Below are 19,655 nucleotides of genomic sequence, written 5' to 3'. Positions count from 1 at the left end.
TTTGTACGGAAATCACATCCTGTTACACATCAGAAACATCACACAGGAGAGAATCCATTTTTCATTTCTGAGTGGGGGAAAAGTTTAACATGGAAATCGCATCTTATTACACATAAGAGAAATCACGGAGGTGAGAAACCATTTCCATGCTCTGTGTATGGGAAATGTTTTACACAGAAATCAGCACTTGTTAAACATCAGAGACGACACACAGATGTAAAGCTAATTACATGTTCTGTGTGTGGAAATGTTTTTCAAATCACATCTTGTTATACATCAGAGGCGTCACACAGGTGAGAAACAATTTCCATGTTCTGAGTGTGGGAAATGTTTTACACAGAGGTCCTGATTCAGAGCCGCTCGTAAGCAGCCGCTCGTTCGCTCCGAGCAATGTTCGCACAACTGCGCATGCGCCAAACCAGTCATTGCGGTCGGAAATCGTGCGCTCGTAATACAGCGAGGGGCTGCTAATTTGAGTGACAGAATGAGGCGTTTGTGGGTGGTAACGGGAAGGTGCTTGAAAACGGGGGAGTGGAGTTCCGAACACAGGCGTGCCAAACGGTCAAAACGCCGTTTTATGGGAGTGCATAATTTAGTAAAGGAGCATCATCGACCACGTCACTTGGTTGTCTTTTAGCCTGAACTGCTCGCAGTGATTGCGGGAAGTAAATCCTACCACAAGCATTTCGAGCAGTTCAGACGCCTTTCGATGTACCCGATTAATCTAATAAATAGCGGAGATGACATATGATGTGAACGGCAAAGGGGCGTTTTTAGAAAGTAGCGAGCGCATTTTTCGGACGCTTGCTCAGACATAGAGGTGTCAACAGACCGCTAAGAGCGAGCGCTCAATTTAAATATTCAGCCCCTTTTTAAGAACGAGCGTCCGCAAATAGCATCCGGGTCTGAATCAGGCCCAGAAATCACATCTTGTTACACATCAGAGATGTCACACAGGTGAGAAACCATTTCCATGTTCTGAGTGTGGGAAATGTTTTACACAGAAATCAGATTTTGTTACACATCAGAGAAGTGACACAGGTGAGAAACCATTTCCATGTTCTGAGTGTGGGAAATGTTTTACACAGAAATCAACTCTTGTTTCACAACAAAGAACTCAGAGGTGTGAAACCATTTACTTGCCCTAAATGTGGAAAAGGTTTTACACAAAAATCATCTCTTGTCACACATGAGCAAGAAGCCATTTTCATGTAATGCGTGATAAATGTTTTACAGATGCATCTAATCTTCTTAGACATTGGAGAGGCCATTTCTATTCTCTGTGTATGATATATATATATATATATATATATATATATATATATATATATATTTCTCCTGACCTGGGTACTTCATTGACCTCTGATGTTTCTATTTTGTGATCCGGAAATATGAATGGTCATAGTTTTTTACAGTCCTTATTGTATTCTTGCTACTTGTTATTCATTTATTTGGTTTTACCTATTTTTTAGGATAATGTGCGCTCAGTGAGTGGATGGGAAGGAATGTTACTTTTTAGTGTGTATAGCAGTATTTGGAATGAGATCACCTGAAAGGTATAAAAGTGTGTAGGAAGACTCGAGGAACAGTGACCAAGGCGGTAACCGAGTCCTAGCATCTAATAATACACCATAAGGTCTGAGACCTGACCGACAAGCTCCTCTATGTAATACCTATTATAGGCTGCAGGGAGACCAGGTGCCCAGAGCAGTGGGGGGATATAACCACTTATGGCCTATTTCAGCATGGACCACTAATGCGATCGCGGTTGCAATAGCTCACGCAGTTCTGCTGTGAAAATATGCTAATGTCCGCGGTCACAATGCAATCTTAGCAATATATAAGGACGCCCACTTCCCCTCACTCACAGACTGTAGGTTGTCTCCTGTATCGTGTGGATCTGGCGGACTTTGGACACAGTATACACGCTATTTGGATTTATTTCCTTTTCAACTGGACTCAGGATACAGCTACAAGTGGACTTTCATTTCAACTTGCCTTTACTGTGATCTGCTAATTGGTCTGCTACCCTAAGACAATTCCTCTTGGTAAATATTTGCTGTGCTTGAACCTACAATAACTTTCTATTGAAGTCCAGAATCCAGGATATATCAGTGTCCAAGCCAGTATCCCATTCAGGGGTCCCCCTAGCAGGTCAATCAATTGAAAGATATTTAAATATATATGTTCCTATGAATTATTTACTCATTTTATATATGTATATGTAATAAATGTGATTTTTTAAAATTTTATACATCCACTTCTCTATATCTATTTATTTTTTAATTAAGTAGTTTTTATAAGCGCTGGTTTCCTTTTATTATTTATATATATATTTGTTTATCTGCCTAGAGGCTGACAACCTCTGACTAGATGCTAATTGACAGTGCACTTAGTATTTTTAATATACTCATCTGCAATACTTTGCAAGTCTGAGAAAACATCGGTACCATCGTGTAACATCGGACCCTCATGCACAATTACACAAGGTCAGACCTCACTCAGAAATTCTTAAACTTCCTGCACGCAATGATAGCTCAGGCTGCGTAGGGAATCACAGTGGATAATTTATGCACGTCCCTGTAACGGCGTTCAGACGCACTGACACGCCTGCTTTTCGCCGACCACCCCCCCTGTTACCACCCCCAATCGGTACTTCCTGTCAATCACTCTGTGATAGGTCTGCCTACTCACTGCGATCGCTGGCCCAATCACAGTGCACCATTCGCGCACGTGCACTTCGATGCATAGGCAGAACGCATAAATTGGCCATCTGCGTGTGTTTTAGCAGTTGCGATCCGTGCTGAAACAGGCCATTAGTTATATCAGGGAATTATTTGTTAGTGTGTGACAGCTGTTATTTCTTTCCCTATCAGGACACAACAGTGAGGACTGTCCTATATGTGAGTGCCCCTGGTGCTCCGGGTGGTGTCCCCAGTATGTGTATATTTCTGTGTATGTATATATACTATTCTCTCTCTACTCCTTCCCGAGCTTAGAGAATGAGGCTATAAAGATCTATCTATGAAATGTAATATTGTGCAGTATGTACCGTATACTAATATATTTATACCTGCTACATTGTAATATTGTGCAGTATGTACTAATACAATTATACCTGCTACATTGTAATATTGTGCAGTATGTACTAATACAATTATACATGCTACATTGTAATATTGTGCAGTATGTACTAATACAATTATACCTGCTACATTGTAATATTGTGCAGTATGTACTAATACAATTATACATGCTACATTGTAATATTGTGTAGTTTAATTTATATGGTTCTCCATGTAAGTGAAATGATTTGTATAGGAACTGCGCTTAACCATATAAGAAATGCCAATCATCTGCCTTCCAGTATTTGTATCTGAGGGACTGAGGACCTCATTCAGAGTCGGTTGTTGTGGCCGCACGGTCGAAGAGGAAAGTGGCCGGATATGCAAATTAAGCGATCACAACTGGCGGTCCCTAGATGAGATCGTTAACTGAACGACCGAGGGTAAGAAGCTGCCGTAAGACTAAATAACGCCCCTTTCTCGTTCACAACACACGTCATCTCCTGGCATATTAGGATTAACCGCGAGCATCGGGAACCATCAGAGCTGGTCGTAGAGCTTAAGGTTGACCATACACTCTATTAAGCTCTACGATCAAGTCAGTGTAAAAACCTCCCATGTCACGTGTGCCATGACACTACTTTGTTAGTTATGCACTCCCATAAAACGCCATTCGCATAATGAGGCACGCCTGCGTTCGGATCTCCACTCCCCCCGTTTTCAAGCACCTTCCCCTGTTACCACCCACAAACGCCTCAATCTGTCACTCAAACTACCGACCTGGCTGTGTTCAAGGAGAGAGAAAATCCTGATCGTAGTGGCTAGTTTGCGCACACGCGCATTGCGAACTTTACGAATGCGCAGTTTAGCGAACATCGGTGGCGTACAACCGTGCGGCCGCAACGACCGACTCTGAATGAGGTCCTGAATGTCATGTACTAATTAAGCAAAGTATTACTAAAAACTGCTATTTTTATTTACTACGTCTGTTTGAGGTTTAATCTATAGACAGATATATGTAATACACACATTGTGTATCCAACTGGTGTCACACAACCAATTGTTTTATTTTACAGGTGAAATTGTTTTATATATTGTACCTTTTAAAAAGAAAACACTAAAGGGGCCACTAGCATCATTTGTGGAACAATTAATGCCATGTAGCAATTGGATCACTTCCACTACAAAGCTTTCACAGATCAGCAATGACAGATGCAGTCTGGAGGTGAAATGCGTCAGTTTCACTGTGTTACTGATCTGTTACAAATCGCTTACACATAAGATGGATGCTCGGTGCGCTCATAGGCTGACTGTCACTGATGGCTATTTGGGAGCCGCTATGTGTTAGGTCACCATCCTCACAAAAGCTAAAAGTAAAATAGAAAAACACAGCGCTCACCTTCCATGGTGTGTATGGGGTAACTGGTATATAAAACACTCAGTGCTCACCTTCCATGGTGTGCATGGGGTAACTGGTGTATAAAACACTCAGCGCTCACCTTCCGTGGTGTGTATGGGGTAACTGGTGTATAAAACACTCAGCGCTCACCTTCCGTGGTGTGTATGGGGTAACTGGTGTAGAAAACACTCAGCGCTCACCTTCTGTGGTGTGTATGGGGTAACTGGTGTATACACACTCAGTGCTCACCTTCTGTGGTGTGTATGGGGTAACTGGTGTATAAACACTCAGCACTCACCTTCCATGGTGTGTATGGGGTAACTGGTGTATAAAACTCTCAGCGCTCACCTTCTGTGGTGTGTATGGGGTAACTGGTGTATAAAACACTCAGCGCTCACCTTCTGTGGTGTGTATGGGGTAACTGGTGTATAAACACTCAGCACTCACCTTCCGTGGTGTGTATGGGGTAACTGGTGTATAAAACACTCAGTGACTGCTCACCTTCTGTGGTTTGTATGGGGTAACTGGTGTATAAACACTCAGCACTCACCTTCCGTGGTGTATATGGGCTAACTGGTGTATAAACACTCAGCGCTCACCTTCTGTGGTGTGTATGGGGTAACTGGTGTATAAAACTCTCAGCACTCACATTCTGTGGTGTGTATGGGGTAACTGGTGTATAAAACTCTCAGCACTCACCTTCTGTGGTGTGTATGGGGTAAATGGTGTATAAAACACTCAGCACTCACCTTCCGTGGTGTTTATGGGGTAACTGGTGTATAAAACTCTCAGCACTCACCTTCTGTGGTGTGTATGGGGTAACTGGTGTATAAAACACTCAGCGCTCACCTTCTGTGGTGTGTATGGGGTAACTGGTGTATAAACACTCAGCGCTCACCTTCCATGGTGTGTATGGGATAACTGGTGTATAAAACACTCAGCGCTCACCTTCCGTGGTGTGTATGGGGTAACTGGTGTATAAACACTCAGCACTCACCTTCCGTGGTGTGTATGGGATAACTGGTGTATAAAACACTCAGTGACTGCTCATCTTCTGTGGTGTGTTTGGGGTAACTGGTGTATAAACACTCAGCGCTCATCTTCTGTGGTGTGTATGGGGTAAATAGTGTATAAAACACTCAGTGCTCACCTGTGGTATGTATGGGGTAACTGGTGTATAAACACTCAGCGCTCACCTTCTGTGGTGTGCATGGGATAACTGGTGTATAAACACTCAGCGCTCACCTTCCGTGGTGTGTATGGGGTAACTGGTGTATAAAACACTCAGCGCTCACCTTCTGTGGTGTGTGTGGGGTAACTGGTGTATAAACACTCAGCGCTCACCTTCCATGGTGTGTATGGGATAACTGGTGTATAAAACACTCAGTGCTCACCTTCCGTGGTGTGTATGGGGTAACTGGTGTTTAAACACTCAGCACTCACCTTCCGTGGTGTGTATGGGGTAACTGGTGTATAAAACACTCAGTGACTGCTCATCTTCTGTGGTGTGTTTGGGGTAACTGGTGTATAAACACTCAGCGCTCATCTTCTGTGGTGTGTATGGGGTAAATAGTGTATAAAACACTCAGTGCTCACCTGTGGTATGTATGGGGTAACTGGTGTTTAAACACTCAGCGCTCACCTTCTGTGGTGTGCATGGGATAACTGGTGTATAAACACTCAGCGCTCACCTTCCGTGGTGTGTATGGGGTAACTGGTGTATAAACACTCAGCGCTCACCTTCTGTGGTGTGTATGGAGTAAATGGTGTATAAACACTCAGCACTCACCTTCCGTGGTGTGTATGCGGTAACTGGTGTACAAAACACTCAGCGCTCACCTTCAGTGGTGTGTATGGGGTAATTGGTGTAAAAAAAACACTCAGCGCTCACCTTCTGTGGTGTGTATGGGGTAACTGGTGTATAAAACACTCAGTGCTCACCTTCCATGGTGTGTATGGGGTAACTGGTGTATAAAACACTCAGCGCTCACCTTCCGTGGTGTGTATGGGGTAACTGGTGTATAAAACACTCAGCGCTCACCTTCCGTGGTGTGTATGGGGTAACTGGTGTAGAAAACACTCAGCGCTCACCTTCTGTGGTGTGTATGGGCTAACTGGTGTATACACACTCAGCACTCACCTTCCATGGTGTGTATGGGGTAACTGGTGTATAAAACTCTCAGCACTCACCTTCTGTGGTGTGTATGGGGTAAATGGTGTATAAAACACTCAGCACTCACCTTCCGTGGTGTTTATGGGGTAACTGGTGTATAAAACTCTCAGCACTCACCTTCTGTGGTGTGTATGGGGTAACTGGTGTATAAAACACTCAGCGCTCACCTTCTGTGGTGTGTATGGGGTAACTGGTGTATAAACACTCAGCGCTCACCTTCCATGGTGTGTATGGGATAACTGGTGTATAAAACACTCAGCGCTCACCTTCCGTGGTGTGTATGGGGTAACTGGTGTATAAACACTCAGCACTCACCTTCCGTGGTGTGTATGGGATAACTGGTGTATAAAACACTCAGTGACTGCTCATCTTCTGTGGTGTGTTTGGGGTAACTGGTGTATAAACACTCAGCGCTCATCTTCTGTGGTGTGTATGGGGTAAATAGTGTATAAAACACTCAGTGCTCACCTGTGGTATGTATGGGGTAACTGGTGTATAAACACTCAGCGCTCACCTTCTGTGGTGTGCATGGGATAACTGGTGTATAAACACTCAGCGCTCACCTTCCGTGGTGTGTATGGGGTAACTGGTGTATAAAACACTCAGCGCTCACCTTCTGTGGTGTGTGTGGGGTAACTGGTGTATAAACACTCAGCGCTCACCTTCCATGGTGTGTATGGGATAACTGGTGTATAAAACACTCAGTGCTCACCTTCCGTGGTGTGTATGGGGTAACTGGTGTTTAAACACTCAGCACTCACCTTCCGTGGTGTGTATGGGGTAACTGGTGTATAAAACACTCAGTGACTGCTCATCTTCTGTGGTGTGTTTGGGGTAACTGGTGTATAAACACTCAGCGCTCATCTTCTGTGGTGTGTATGGGGTAAATAGTGTATAAAACACTCAGTGCTCACCTGTGGTATGTATGGGGTAACTGGTGTTTAAACACTCAGCGCTCACCTTCTGTGGTGTGCATGGGATAACTGGTGTATAAACACTCAGCGCTCACCTTCCGTGGTGTGTATGGGGTAACTGGTGTATAAACACTCAGCGCTCACCTTCTGTGGTGTGTATGGAGTAAATGGTGTATAAACACTCAGCACTCACCTTCCGTGGTGTGTATGCGGTAACTGGTGTACAAAACACTCAGCGCTCACCTTCAGTGGTGTGTATGGGGTAATTGGTGTAAAAAAAACACTCAGCGCTCACCTTCTGTGGTGTGTATGGGGTAACTGGTGTATAAAACACTCAGTGCTCACCTTCCATGGTGTGTATGGGGTAACTGGTGTATAAAACACTCAGCGCTCACCTTCCGTGGTGTGTATGGGGTAACTGGTGTATAAAACACTCAGCGCTCACCTTCCGTGGTGTGTATGGGGTAACTGGTGTAGAAAACACTCAGCGCTCACCTTCTGTGGTGTGTATGGGGTAACTGGTGTATACACACTCAGCACTCACCTTCCATGGTGTGTATGGGGTAACTGGTGTATAAAACTCTCAGCGCTCACCTTCTGTGGTGTGTATGGGGTAACTGGTGTATAAAACACTCAGCACTCACCTTCCATGGTGTGTATGGGGTAACTGGTGTATAAAACTCTCAGCGCTCACCTTCTGTGGTGTGTATGGGGTAACTGGTGTATAAAACACTCAGCGCTCACCTTCCGTGGTGTGTATGGGGTAACTGGTGTATAAAACACTCAGCGCTCACCTTCCGTGGTGTGTATGGGGTAACTGGTGTATAAAACACTCAGCGCTCACCTTCCGTGGTGTGTATGGGATAACTGGTGTATAAAACACTCAGCGCTCACCTTCCGTGGTGTGTATGGGATAACTGGTGTATAAAACACTCAGCGCTCACCTTCCGTGGTGTGTATGGGGTAACTGGTGTATAAACACTCAGCACTCACCTTCCGTGGTGTGTATGGGGTAACTGGTGTATAAAACACTCAGCACTCACCTTCCATGGTGTGTATGGGGTAACTGGTGTATAAACACTCAGCACTCACCTTCCGTGGTGTGTATGGGGTAACTGGTGTATAAAACACTCAGTGACTGCTCACCTTCTGTGGTTTGTATGGGGTAACTGGTGTATAAAACACTCAGTGACTGCTCACCTTCTGTGGTTTGTATGGGGTAACTGGTGTATAAACACTCAGCACTCACCTTCCGTGGTGTATATGGGGTAACTTTTGTATAAACACTCAGCGCTCACCTTCTGTGGTGTGTATGGGGTAACTGGTGTATAAAACTCTCAGCACTCACCTTCTGTGGTGTGTATGGGGTAACTGGTGTATAAACACTCAGCACTCACCTTCCGTGGTGTGTATGGGGTAACTGGTGTATAAAACACTCAGCACTCACCTTCTGTGGTGTGTATGGGGTAACTGGTGTATAAAACTCTCAGCACTCACCTTCTGTGGTGTGTATGGGGTAACTGGTGTATAAAACTCTCAGCACTCACCTTCTGTGGTGTGTATGGGGTAACTGGTGTATAAAACACTCAGTGACTGCTCACCTTCTGTGGTTTGTATGGGGTAACTGGTGTATAAAACACTCAGTGACTGCTCACCTGTGGTTTGTATGGGGTAACTGGTGTATAAAACACTCAGCACTCACCTTCCGTGGTGTGTATGGGGTAACTGGTGTATAAAACTCTCAGCACTCACCTTCCGTGGTGTGTATGGGGTAACTGGTGTATAAAACTCTCAGCACTCACATTCTGTGGTGTGTATGGGGTAACTGGTGTATAAAACTCTCAGCACTCACCTTCTGTGGTGTGTATGGGGTAAATGGTGTATAAAACACTCAGCACTCACCTTCCGTGGTGTTTATGGGGTAACTGGTGTATAAAACTCTCAGCACTCACCTTCTGTGGTGTGTATGGGGTAACTGGTGTATAAAACTCTCAGCACTCACCTTCTGTGGTGTGTATGGGGTAACAGGTGTATAAAACTCTCAGCACTCACCTTCTGTGGTGTGTATGGGGTAACTGGTGTATAAAACTCTCTGCACTCACCTTCTGTGGTGTGTATGGGGTAACTGGTGTATAAAACACTCAGCGCTCACCTTCTGTGGTGTGTATGGGGTAACTGGTGTATAAAACACTCAGCGCTCACCTTCTGTGGTGTGTATGGGGTAACTGGTGTATAAACACTCAGTGACTGCTCACCTTCTGTGGTTTGTATGGGGTAACTGGTGTATAAAACACTCAGTGACTGCTCACCTTCTGTGGTTTGTATGGGGTAACTGGTGTATAAACACTCAGCACTCACCTTCCGTGGTGTATATGGGGTAACTTTTGTATAAACACTCAGCGCTCACCTTCTGTGGTGTGTATGGGGTAACTGGTGTATAAAACTCTCAGCACTCACCTTCTGTGGTGTGTATGGGGTAACTGGTGTATAAACACTCAGCACTCACCTTCCGTGGTGTGTATGGGGTAACTGGTGTATAAAACACTCAGCACTCACCTTCTGTGGTGTGTATGGGGTAACTGGTGTATAAAACTCTCAGCACTCACCTTCTGTGGTGTGTATGGGGTAACTGGTGTATAAAACTTTCAGCACTCACCTTCTGTGGTGTGTATGGGGTAACTGGTGTATAAAACACTCAGTGACTGCTCACCTTCTGTGGTTTGTATGGGGTAACTGGTGTATAAAACACTCAGTGACTGCTCACCTTCTGTGGTTTGTATGGGGTAACTGGTGTATAAAACACTCAGTGACTGCTCACCTGTGGTTTGTATGGGGTAACTGGTGTATAAAACACTCAGCACTCACCTTCCGTGGTGTGTATGGGGTAACTGGTGTATAAAACTCTCAGCACTCACCTTCCGTGGTGTGTATGGGGTAACTGGTGTATAAAACTCTCAGCACTCACATTCTGTGGTGTGTATGGGGTAACTGGTGTATAAAACTCTCAGCACTCACCTTCTGTGGTGTGTATGGGGTAAATGGTGTATAAAACACTCAGCACTCACCTTCCGTGGTGTTTATGGGGTAACTGGTGTATAAAACTCTCAGCACTCACCTTCTGTGGTGTGTATGGGGTAACTGGTGTATAAAACTCTCAGCACTCACCTTCTGTGGTGTGTATGGGGTAACAGGTGTATAAAACTCTCAGCACTCACCTTCTGTGGTGTGTATGGGGTAACTGGTGTATAAAACTCTCTGCACTCACCTTCTGTGGTGTGTATGGGGTAACTGGTGTATAAAACACTCAGCGCTCACCTTCTGTGGTGTGTATGGGGTAACTGGTGTATAAAACACTCAGCGCTCACCTTCTGTGGTGTGTATGGGGTAACTGGTGTATAAACACTCAGTGCTCACCTTCTGTGGTGTGTATGGGATAACTGGTGAATAAAACACTCAGCGCTCACCTTCCATGGTGTGTATGGGATAACTGGTGTATAAAACACTCAGCGCTCACCTTCCGTGGTGTGTATGGGGTAACTGGTGTATAAACACTCAGCACTCACCTTCCGTGGTGTGTATGGGATAACTGGTGTATAAAACACTCAGTGACTGCTCATCTTCTGTGGTGTGTTTGGGGTAACTGGTGTATAAACACTCAGCACTCATCTTCTGTGGTGTGTATGGGGTAAATAGTGTATAAAACACTCAGTGCTCACCTGTGGTATGTATGGGGTAACTGGTGTATAAACACTCAGCGCTCACCTTCTGTGGTGTGCATGGGATAACTGGTGTATAAACACTCAGCGCTCACCTTCCGTGGTGTGTATGGGGTAACTGGTGTATAAAACACTCAGCGCTCACCTTCTGTGGTGTGTGTGGGGTAACTGGTGTATAAACACTCAGCGCTCACCTTCCATGGTGTGTATGGGATAACTGGTGTATAAAACACTCAGTGCTCACCTTCCGTGGTGTGTATGGGGTAACTGGTGTTTAAACACTCAGCACTCACCTTCCGTGGTGTGTATGGGGTAACTGGTGTATAAAACACTCAGTGACTGCTCATCTTCTGTGGTGTGTTTGGGGTAACTGGTGTATAAACACTCAGCGCTCATCTTCTGTAGTGTGTATGGGGTAAATAGTGTATAAAACACTCAGTGCTCACCTGTGGTATGTATGGGGTAACTGGTGTTTAAACACTCAGCGCTCACCTTCTGTGGTGTGCATGGGATAACTGGTGTATAAACACTCAGCGCTCACCTTCCGTGGTGTGTATGGGGTAACTGGTGTATAAACACTCAGCGCTCACCTTCTGTGGTGTGTATGGAGTAAATGGTGTATAAACACTCAGCACTCACCTTCCGTGGTGTGTATGCGGTAACTGGTGTACAAAACACTCAGCGCTCACCTTCAGTGGTGTGTATGGGGTAATTGGTGTAAAAAAAACACTCAGCGCTCACCTTCTGTGGTGTGTATGGGGTAACTGGTGTATAAAACACTCAGCGCTCACCTTCTGTGGTGTGTATGGGGTAACTGGTGTATACACACTCAGTGCTCACCTTCTGTAGTGTGTATGGGATAACTGGTGTATAAAACACTCAGCACTCACCTTCCGTGGTGTGTATGGGGTAACTGGTGTATAAAACACTCAGTGACTGCTTACCTTCTGTGGTTTGTATGGGGTAACTGGTGTATAAAACACTCAGTGACTGCTCACCTTCTGTGGTTTGTATGGGGTAACTGGTGTATAAACACTCAGCACTCACCTTCCGTGGTGTATATGGGGTAACTGGTGTATAAACACTCAGCGCTCACCTTCTGTGGTGTGTATGGGGTAACTGGTGTATAAAACTCTCAGCACTCACCTTCTGTGGTGTGTATGGGGTAACTGGTGTATAAAACACTCAGCACTCACCTTCCGTGGTGTGTATGGGGTAACTGGTGTATAAACACTCAGCACTCACCTTCCGTGGTGTGTATGGGGTAACTGGTGTATAAAACACTCAGCACTCACCTTCTGTGGTGTGTATGGGGTAACTGGTGTATAAAACTCTCAGCACTCACCTTCTGTGGTGTGTATGGGGTAACTGGTGTATAAAACTCTCAGCACTCACCTTCTGTGGTGTGTATGGGGTAACTGGTGTATAAAACTCTCAGCACTCACCTTCCGTGGTGTTTATGGGGTAACTGGTGTATAAAACTCTCAGCGCTCACCTTCTGTGGTGTGTATGGGGTAACTGGTGTATAAAACACTCAGTGACTGCTCACCTTCTGTGGTTTGTATGGGGTAACTGGTGTATAAAACATTCAGTGACTGCTCACCTTCTGTGGTTTGTATGGGGTAACTGGTGTATAAACACTCAGCACTCACCTTCCGTGGTTTATATGGGGTAACTGGTGTATAAACACTCAGCGCTCACCTTCTGTGGTGTGTATGGGGCAACTGGTGTATAAACACTCAGCGCTCATCTTCTGTGGTGTGTATGGGGCAACTGGTGTATAAACACTCAGTGCTCACCTTCTGTGGTGTGTATGGGGTAACTGGTGTATAAAACTCTCAGCACTCACCTTCTGTGGTGTGTATGGGGTAACTGGTGTATAAAACTCTCTGCACTCACCTTCTGTGGTGTGTATGGGGTAACTGGTGTATAAAACACTCAGCGCTCACCTTCCGTGGTGTGTATGGGGTAACTGGTGTATAAAACACTCAGCGCTCACCTTCTGTGGTGTGTTTGGGATAACTGGTGAATAAAACACTCAGCGCTCACCTTCTGTGGTGTGTATGGGGTAACTGGTGTATAAAACACTCAGCGCTCACCTTCTGTGGTGTGTATGGGGTAACTGGTGGATAAAACACTCAGCGCTCACCTTCTGTGGTGTGTGTGGGGTAACTGGTGTATAAACACTCAGCGCTCACCTTCCATGGTGTGTATGGGATAACTGGTGTATAAAACACTCAGTGCTCACCTTCCGTGGTGTGTATGGGGTAACTGGTGTTTAAACACTCAGCACTCACCTTCCGTGGTGTGTATGGGGTAACTGGTGTATAAAACACTCAGTGACTGCTCATCTTCTGTGGTGTGTTTGGGGTAACTGGTGTATAAACACTCAGCGCTCATCTTCTGTGGTGTGTATGGGGTAAATAGTGTATAAAACACTCAGTGCTCACCTGTGGTATGTATGGGGTAACTGGTGTTTAAACACTCAGCGCTCACCTTCTGTGGTGTGCATGGGATAACTGGTGTATAAACACTCAGCGCTCACCTTCCGTGGTGTGTATGGGGTAACTGGTGTATAAACACTCAGCGCTCACCTTCTGTGGTGTGTATGGAGTAAATGGTGTATAAACACTCAGCACTCACCTTCCGTGGTGTGTATGCGGTAACTGGTGTACAAAACACTCGGCGCTCACCTTCAGTGGTGTGTATGGGGTAATTGGTGTAAAAAAAACACTCAGCGCTCACCTTCTGTGGTGTGTATGGGGTAACTGGTGTATAAAACACTCAGCGCTCACCTTCTGTGGTGTGTATGGGGTAACTGGTGTATACACACTCAGTGCTCACCTTCTGTAGTGTGTATGGGATAACTGGTGTATAAAACACTCAGCACTCACCTTCCGTGGTGTGTATGGGGTAACTGGTGTATAAAACACATAGTGACTGCTCACCTTCTGTGGTTTGTATGGGGTAACTGGTGTATAAAACACTCAGTGACTGCTCACCTTCTGTGGTTTGTATGGGGTAACTGGTGTATAAACACTCAGCACTCACCTTCCGTGGTGTATATGGGGTAACTGGTGTATAAACACTCAGCGCTCACCTTCTGTGGTGTGTATGGGGTAACTGGTGTATAAAACTCTCAGCACTCACCTTCTGTGGTGTGTATGGGGTAACTGGTGTATAAAACACTCAGCACTCACCTTCCGTGGTGTGTATGGGGTAACTGGTGTATAAACACTCAGCACTCACCTTCCGTGGTGTGTATGGGGTAACTGGTGTATAAAACACTCAGCACTCACCTTCTGTGGTGTGTATGGGGTAACTGGTGTATAAAACTCTCAGCACTCACCTTCTGTGGTGTGTATGGGGTAACTGGTGTATAAAACTCTCAGCACTCACCTTCTGTGGTGTGTATGGGGTAACTGGTGTATAAAACTCTCAGCACTCACCTTCTGTGGTGTGTATGGGGTAACTGGTGTATAAAACTCTCAGCACTCACCTTCCGTGGTGTTTATGGGGTAACTGGTGTATAAAACACTCAGCGCTCACCTTCTGTGGTGTGTATGGGGTAACTGGTGTATAAAACACTCAGTGACTGCTCACCTTCTGTGGTTTGTATGGGGTAACTGGTGTATAAAACATTCAGTGACTGCTCACCTTCTGTGGTTTGTATGGGGTAACTGGTGTATAAACACTCAGCACTCACCTTCCGTGGTTTATATGGGGTAACTGGTGTATAAACACTCAGCGCTCACCTTCTGTGGTGTGTATGGGGCAACTGGTGTATAAACACTCAGCGCTCATCTTCTGTGGTGTGTTTGGGGTAACTGGTGTATAAACACTCAGCGCTCATCTTCTGTGGTGTGTATGGGGTAACTGGTGTATAAAACACTCAGTGCTCACCTTCTGTGGTGTGTATGGGGTAACTGGTGTATAAAACTCTCAGCACTCACCTTCTGTGGTGTGTATGGGGTAACTGGTGTATAAAACTCTCTGCACTCACCTTCTGTGGTGTGTATGGGGTAACTGGTGTATAAAACACTCAGCGCTCACCTTCCGTGGTGTGTATGGGGTAACTGGTGTATAAAACACTCAGCGCTCACCTTCTGTGGTGTGTTTGGGATAACTGGTGAATAAAACACTCAGCGCTCACCTTCTGTGGTGTGTATGGGGTAACTGGTGTATAAAACACTCAGCGCTCACCTTCTGTGGTGTGTATGGGGTAACTGGTGGATAAAACACTCAGCGCTCACCTTCTGTGGTGTGTATGGGGTAACTGGTGTATAAAACTCTCAGCACTCACCTTCTGTGGTGTTTATGGGGTAACTGGTGTATAAAACACTCAGCGCTCACCTTCTGTGGTGTGTATGGGGTAACTGGTGTATAAAACACTCAGTGACTGCTCACCTTCTGTGGTTTGTATGGGGTAACTGGTGTATAAAACATTCAGTGACTGCTCACCTTCTGTGGTTTGTATGGGGTAACTGGTGTATAAACACTCAGCACTCACCTTCCGTGGTTTATATGGGGTAACTGGTGTATAAACACTCAGCGCTCACCTTCTGTGGTGTGTATGGGGCAACTGGTGTATAAACACTCAGCGCTCATCTTCTGTGGTGTGTTTGGGGTAACTGGTGTATAAACACTCAGCGCTCATCTTCTGTGGTGTGTATGGGGTAACTGGTGTATAAAACACTCAGTGCTCACCTTCTGTGGTGTGTATGGGGTAACTGGTGTATAAAACTCTCTGCACTCACCTTCTGTGGTGTGTATGGGGTAACTGGTGTATAAAACTCTCAGCACTCACCTTCTGTGGTGTGTATGGGGTAACTGGTGTATAAAACTCTCTGCACTCACCTTCTGTGGTGTGTATGGGGTAACTGGTGTATAAAACACTCAGCGCTCACCTTCCGTGGTGTGTATGGGGTAACTGGTGTATAAAACACTCAGCGCTCACCTTCTGTGGTGTGTTTGGGATAACTGGTGAATAAAACACTCAGCGCTCACCTTCTGTGGTGTGTATGGGGTAACTGGTGTATAAAACACTCAGCGCTCACCTTCTGTGGTGTGTATGGGGTAACTGGTGGATAAAATACTCAGCGCTCACCTTCTGTGGTGTGTGTGGGGTAACTGGTGTATAAACACTCAGCGCTCACCTTCCATGGTGTGTATGGGATAACTGGTGTATAAAACACTCAGTACTCACCTTCCGTGGTGTGTATGGGGTAACTGGTGTTTAAACACTCAGCGCTCACCTTCCGTGGTGTGTATGGGGTAACTGGTGTATAAACACTCAGCGCTCACCTTCTGTGGTGTGTATGGAGTAAATGGTGTATAAACACTCAGCACTCACCTTCCGTGGTGTGTATGCGGTAACTGGTGTACAAAACACTCAGCGCTCACCTTCAGTGGTGTGTATGGGGTAATTGGTGTAAAAAAAACACTCAGCGCTCACCTTCTGTGGTGTGTATGGGGTAACTGGTGTATAAAACACTCAGCGCTCACCTTCTGTGGTGTGTATGGGGTAACTGGTGTATACACACTCAGCACTCACCTTCCGTGGTGTGTATGGGGTAACTGGTGTATAAAACACTCAGTGACTGCTCATCTTCTGTGGTGTGTTTGGGGTAACTGGTGTATAAACACTCAGCGCTCATCTTCTGTGGTGTGTATGGGGTAAATAGTGTATAAAACACTCAGTGCTCACCTGTGGTATGTATGGGGTAACTGGTGTTTAAACACTCAGCGCTCACCTTCTGTGGTGTGCATGGGATAACTGGTGTATAAACACTCAGCGCTCACCTTCTGTGGTGTGTATGGAGTAAATGGTGTATAAACACTCAGCACTCACCTTCCGTGGTGTGTATGCGGTAACTGGTGTACAAAACACTCAGCGCTCACCTTCTGTGGTGTGTATGGGGTAACTGGTGTATACACACTCAGTGCTCACCTTCTGTAGTGTGTATGGGGTAACTGGTGTATAAAACACATAGTGACTGCTCACCTTCTGTGGTTTGTATGGGGTAACTGGTGTATAAAACACTCAGCACTCACCTTCTGTGGTTTGTATGGGGTAACTGGTGTATAAAACACTCAGCACTCACCTTCCGTGGTGTGTATGGGGTAACTGGTGTATAAAACACATAGTGACTGCTCACCTTCTGTGGTTTGTATGGGGTAACTGGTGTATAAAACACTCAGTGACTGCTCACCTTCTGTGGTTTGTATGGGGTAACTGGTGTATAAACACTCAGCACTCACCTTCCGTGGTGTATATGGGGTAACTGGTGTATAAACACTCAGCGCTCACCTTCTGTGGTGTGTATGGGGTAACTGGTGTATAAAACTCTCAGCACTCACCTTCTGTGGTGTGTATGGGGTAACTGGTGTATAAAACACTCAGCACTCACCTTCCGTGGTGTGTATGGGGTAACTGGTGTATAAACACTCAGCACTCACCTTCCGTGGTGTGTATGGGGTAACTGGTGTATAAAACACTCAGCACTCACCTTCTGTGGTGTGTATGGGGTAACTGGTGTATAAAACTCTCAGCACTCACCTTCTGTGGTGTGTATGGGGTAACTGGTGTATAAAACTCTCAGCACTCACCTTCTGTGGTGTGTATGGGGTAACTGGTGTATAAAACTCTCAGCACTCACCTTCTGTGGTGTGTATGGGGTAACTGGTGTATACAACTCTCAGCACTCACCTTCCGTGGTGTTTATGGGGTAACTGGTGTATAAAACACTCAGCGCTCACCTTCTGTGGTGTGTATGGGGTAACTGGTGTATAAAACACTCAGTGACTGCTCACCTTCTGTGGTTTGTATGGGGTAACTGGTGTATAAAACATTCAGTGACTGCTCACCTTCTGTGGTTTGTATGGGGTAACTGGTGTATAAACACTCAGCACTCACCTTCCGTGGTTTATATGGGGTAACTGGTGTATAAACACTCAGCGCTCACCTTCTGTGGTGTGTATGGGGCAACTGGTGTATAAACACTCAGCGCTCATCTTCTGTGGTGTGTTTGGGGTAACTGGTGTATAAACACTCAGCGCTCATCTTCTGTGGTGTGTATGGGGTAACTGGTGTATAAAACACTCAGTGCTCACCTTCTGTGGTGTGTATGGGGTAACTGGTGTATAAAACTCTCAGCACTCACCTTCTGTGGTGTGTATGGGGTAACTGGTGTATAAAACTCTCTGCACTCACCTTCTGTGGTGTGTATGGGGTAACTGGTGTATAAAACACTCAGCGCTCACCTTCCGTGGTGTGTATGGGGTAACTGGTGTATAAAACACTCAGTGACTGCTCATCTTCTGTGGTGTGTTTGGGGTAACTGGTGTATAAACACTCAGCGCTCATCTTCTGTGGTGTGTATGGGGTAAATAGTGTATAAAACACTCAGTGCTCACCTGTGGTATGTATGGGGTAACTGGTGTTTAAACACTCAGCGCTCACCTTCTGTGGTGTGCATGGGATAACTGGTGTATAAACACTCAGCGCTCACCTTCCGTGGTGTGTATGGGGTAACTGGTGTATAAACACTCAGCGCTCACCTTCTGTGGTGTGTATGGAGTAAATGGTGTATAAACACTCAGCACTCACCTTCCGTGGTGTGTATGCGGTAACTGGTGTACAAAACACTCAGCGCTCACCTTCAGTGGTGTGTATGGGGTAATTGGTGTAAAAAAAACACTCAGCGCTCACCTTCTGTGGTGTGTATGGGGTAACTGGTGTATAAAACACTCAGCGCTCACCTTCTGTGGTGTGTATGGGGTAACTGGTGTATACACACTCAGTGCTCACCTTCTGTAGTGTGTATGGGATAACTGGTGTATAAAACACTCAGCACTCACCTTCCGTGGTGTGTATGGGGTAACTGGTGTATAAAACACATAGTGACTGCTCACCTTCTGTGGTTTGTATGGGGTAACTGGTGTATAAAACACTCAGTGACTGCTCACCTTCTGTGGTTTGTATGGGGTAACTGGTGTATAAACACTCAGCACTCACCTTCCGTGGTGTATATGGGGTAACTGGTGTATAAACACTCAGCGCTCACCTTCTGTGGTGTGTATGGGGTAACTGGTGTATAAAACTCTCAGCACTCACCTTCTGTGGTGTGTATGGGGTAACTGGTGTATAAAACACTCAGCACTCACCTTCCGTGGTGTGTATGGGGTAACTGGTGTATAAAACACTCAGCACTCACCTTCTGTGGTGTGTATGGGGTAACTGGTGTATAAAACTCTCAGCACTCACCTTCTGTGGTGTGTATGGGGTAACTGGTGTATAAAACTCTCAGCACTCACCTTCTGTGGTGTGTATGGGGTAACTGGTGTATAAAACTCTCAGCACTCACCTTCTGTGGTGTGTATGGGGTA

The 19,655-nt window shown here is 45.6% G+C and overlaps 1 protein-coding gene across 1 annotated transcript in view; it reads left to right on the top strand.

Annotated features, from left to right (window-relative positions):
• Nucleotides 1–3,161, top strand: part of LOC148501728 (uncharacterized) — a 44,286-nt gene extending 41,125 nt beyond the window's left edge. Inside the window, exons 8-10 of the mRNA XM_088450045.1 lie at nt 113–232; nt 294–335; nt 916–3,161. Coding sequence (XP_088306171.1) covers nt 113–232; nt 294–335; nt 916–1,148 — 395 coding nt within the window. The 3' untranslated portion in view covers nt 1,149–3,161. The remainder of the gene's footprint in view (nt 1–112; nt 233–293; nt 336–915) is intronic.
• The last annotated feature ends 16,494 nt before the right edge of the window (nt 3,162–19,655 follow it).

This window comes from Taudactylus pleione, unplaced genomic scaffold (genome assembly GCF_031769625.1).
Source record: "Taudactylus pleione unplaced genomic scaffold, aTauple2 ptg000504l, whole genome shotgun sequence".
Taxonomy (NCBI): domain Eukaryota; kingdom Metazoa; phylum Chordata; class Amphibia; order Anura; family Myobatrachidae; genus Taudactylus; species Taudactylus pleione.
Note: the sequence above shows the minus strand (reverse complement) of the source record. Positions and strands in the feature narration are given on the sequence as shown.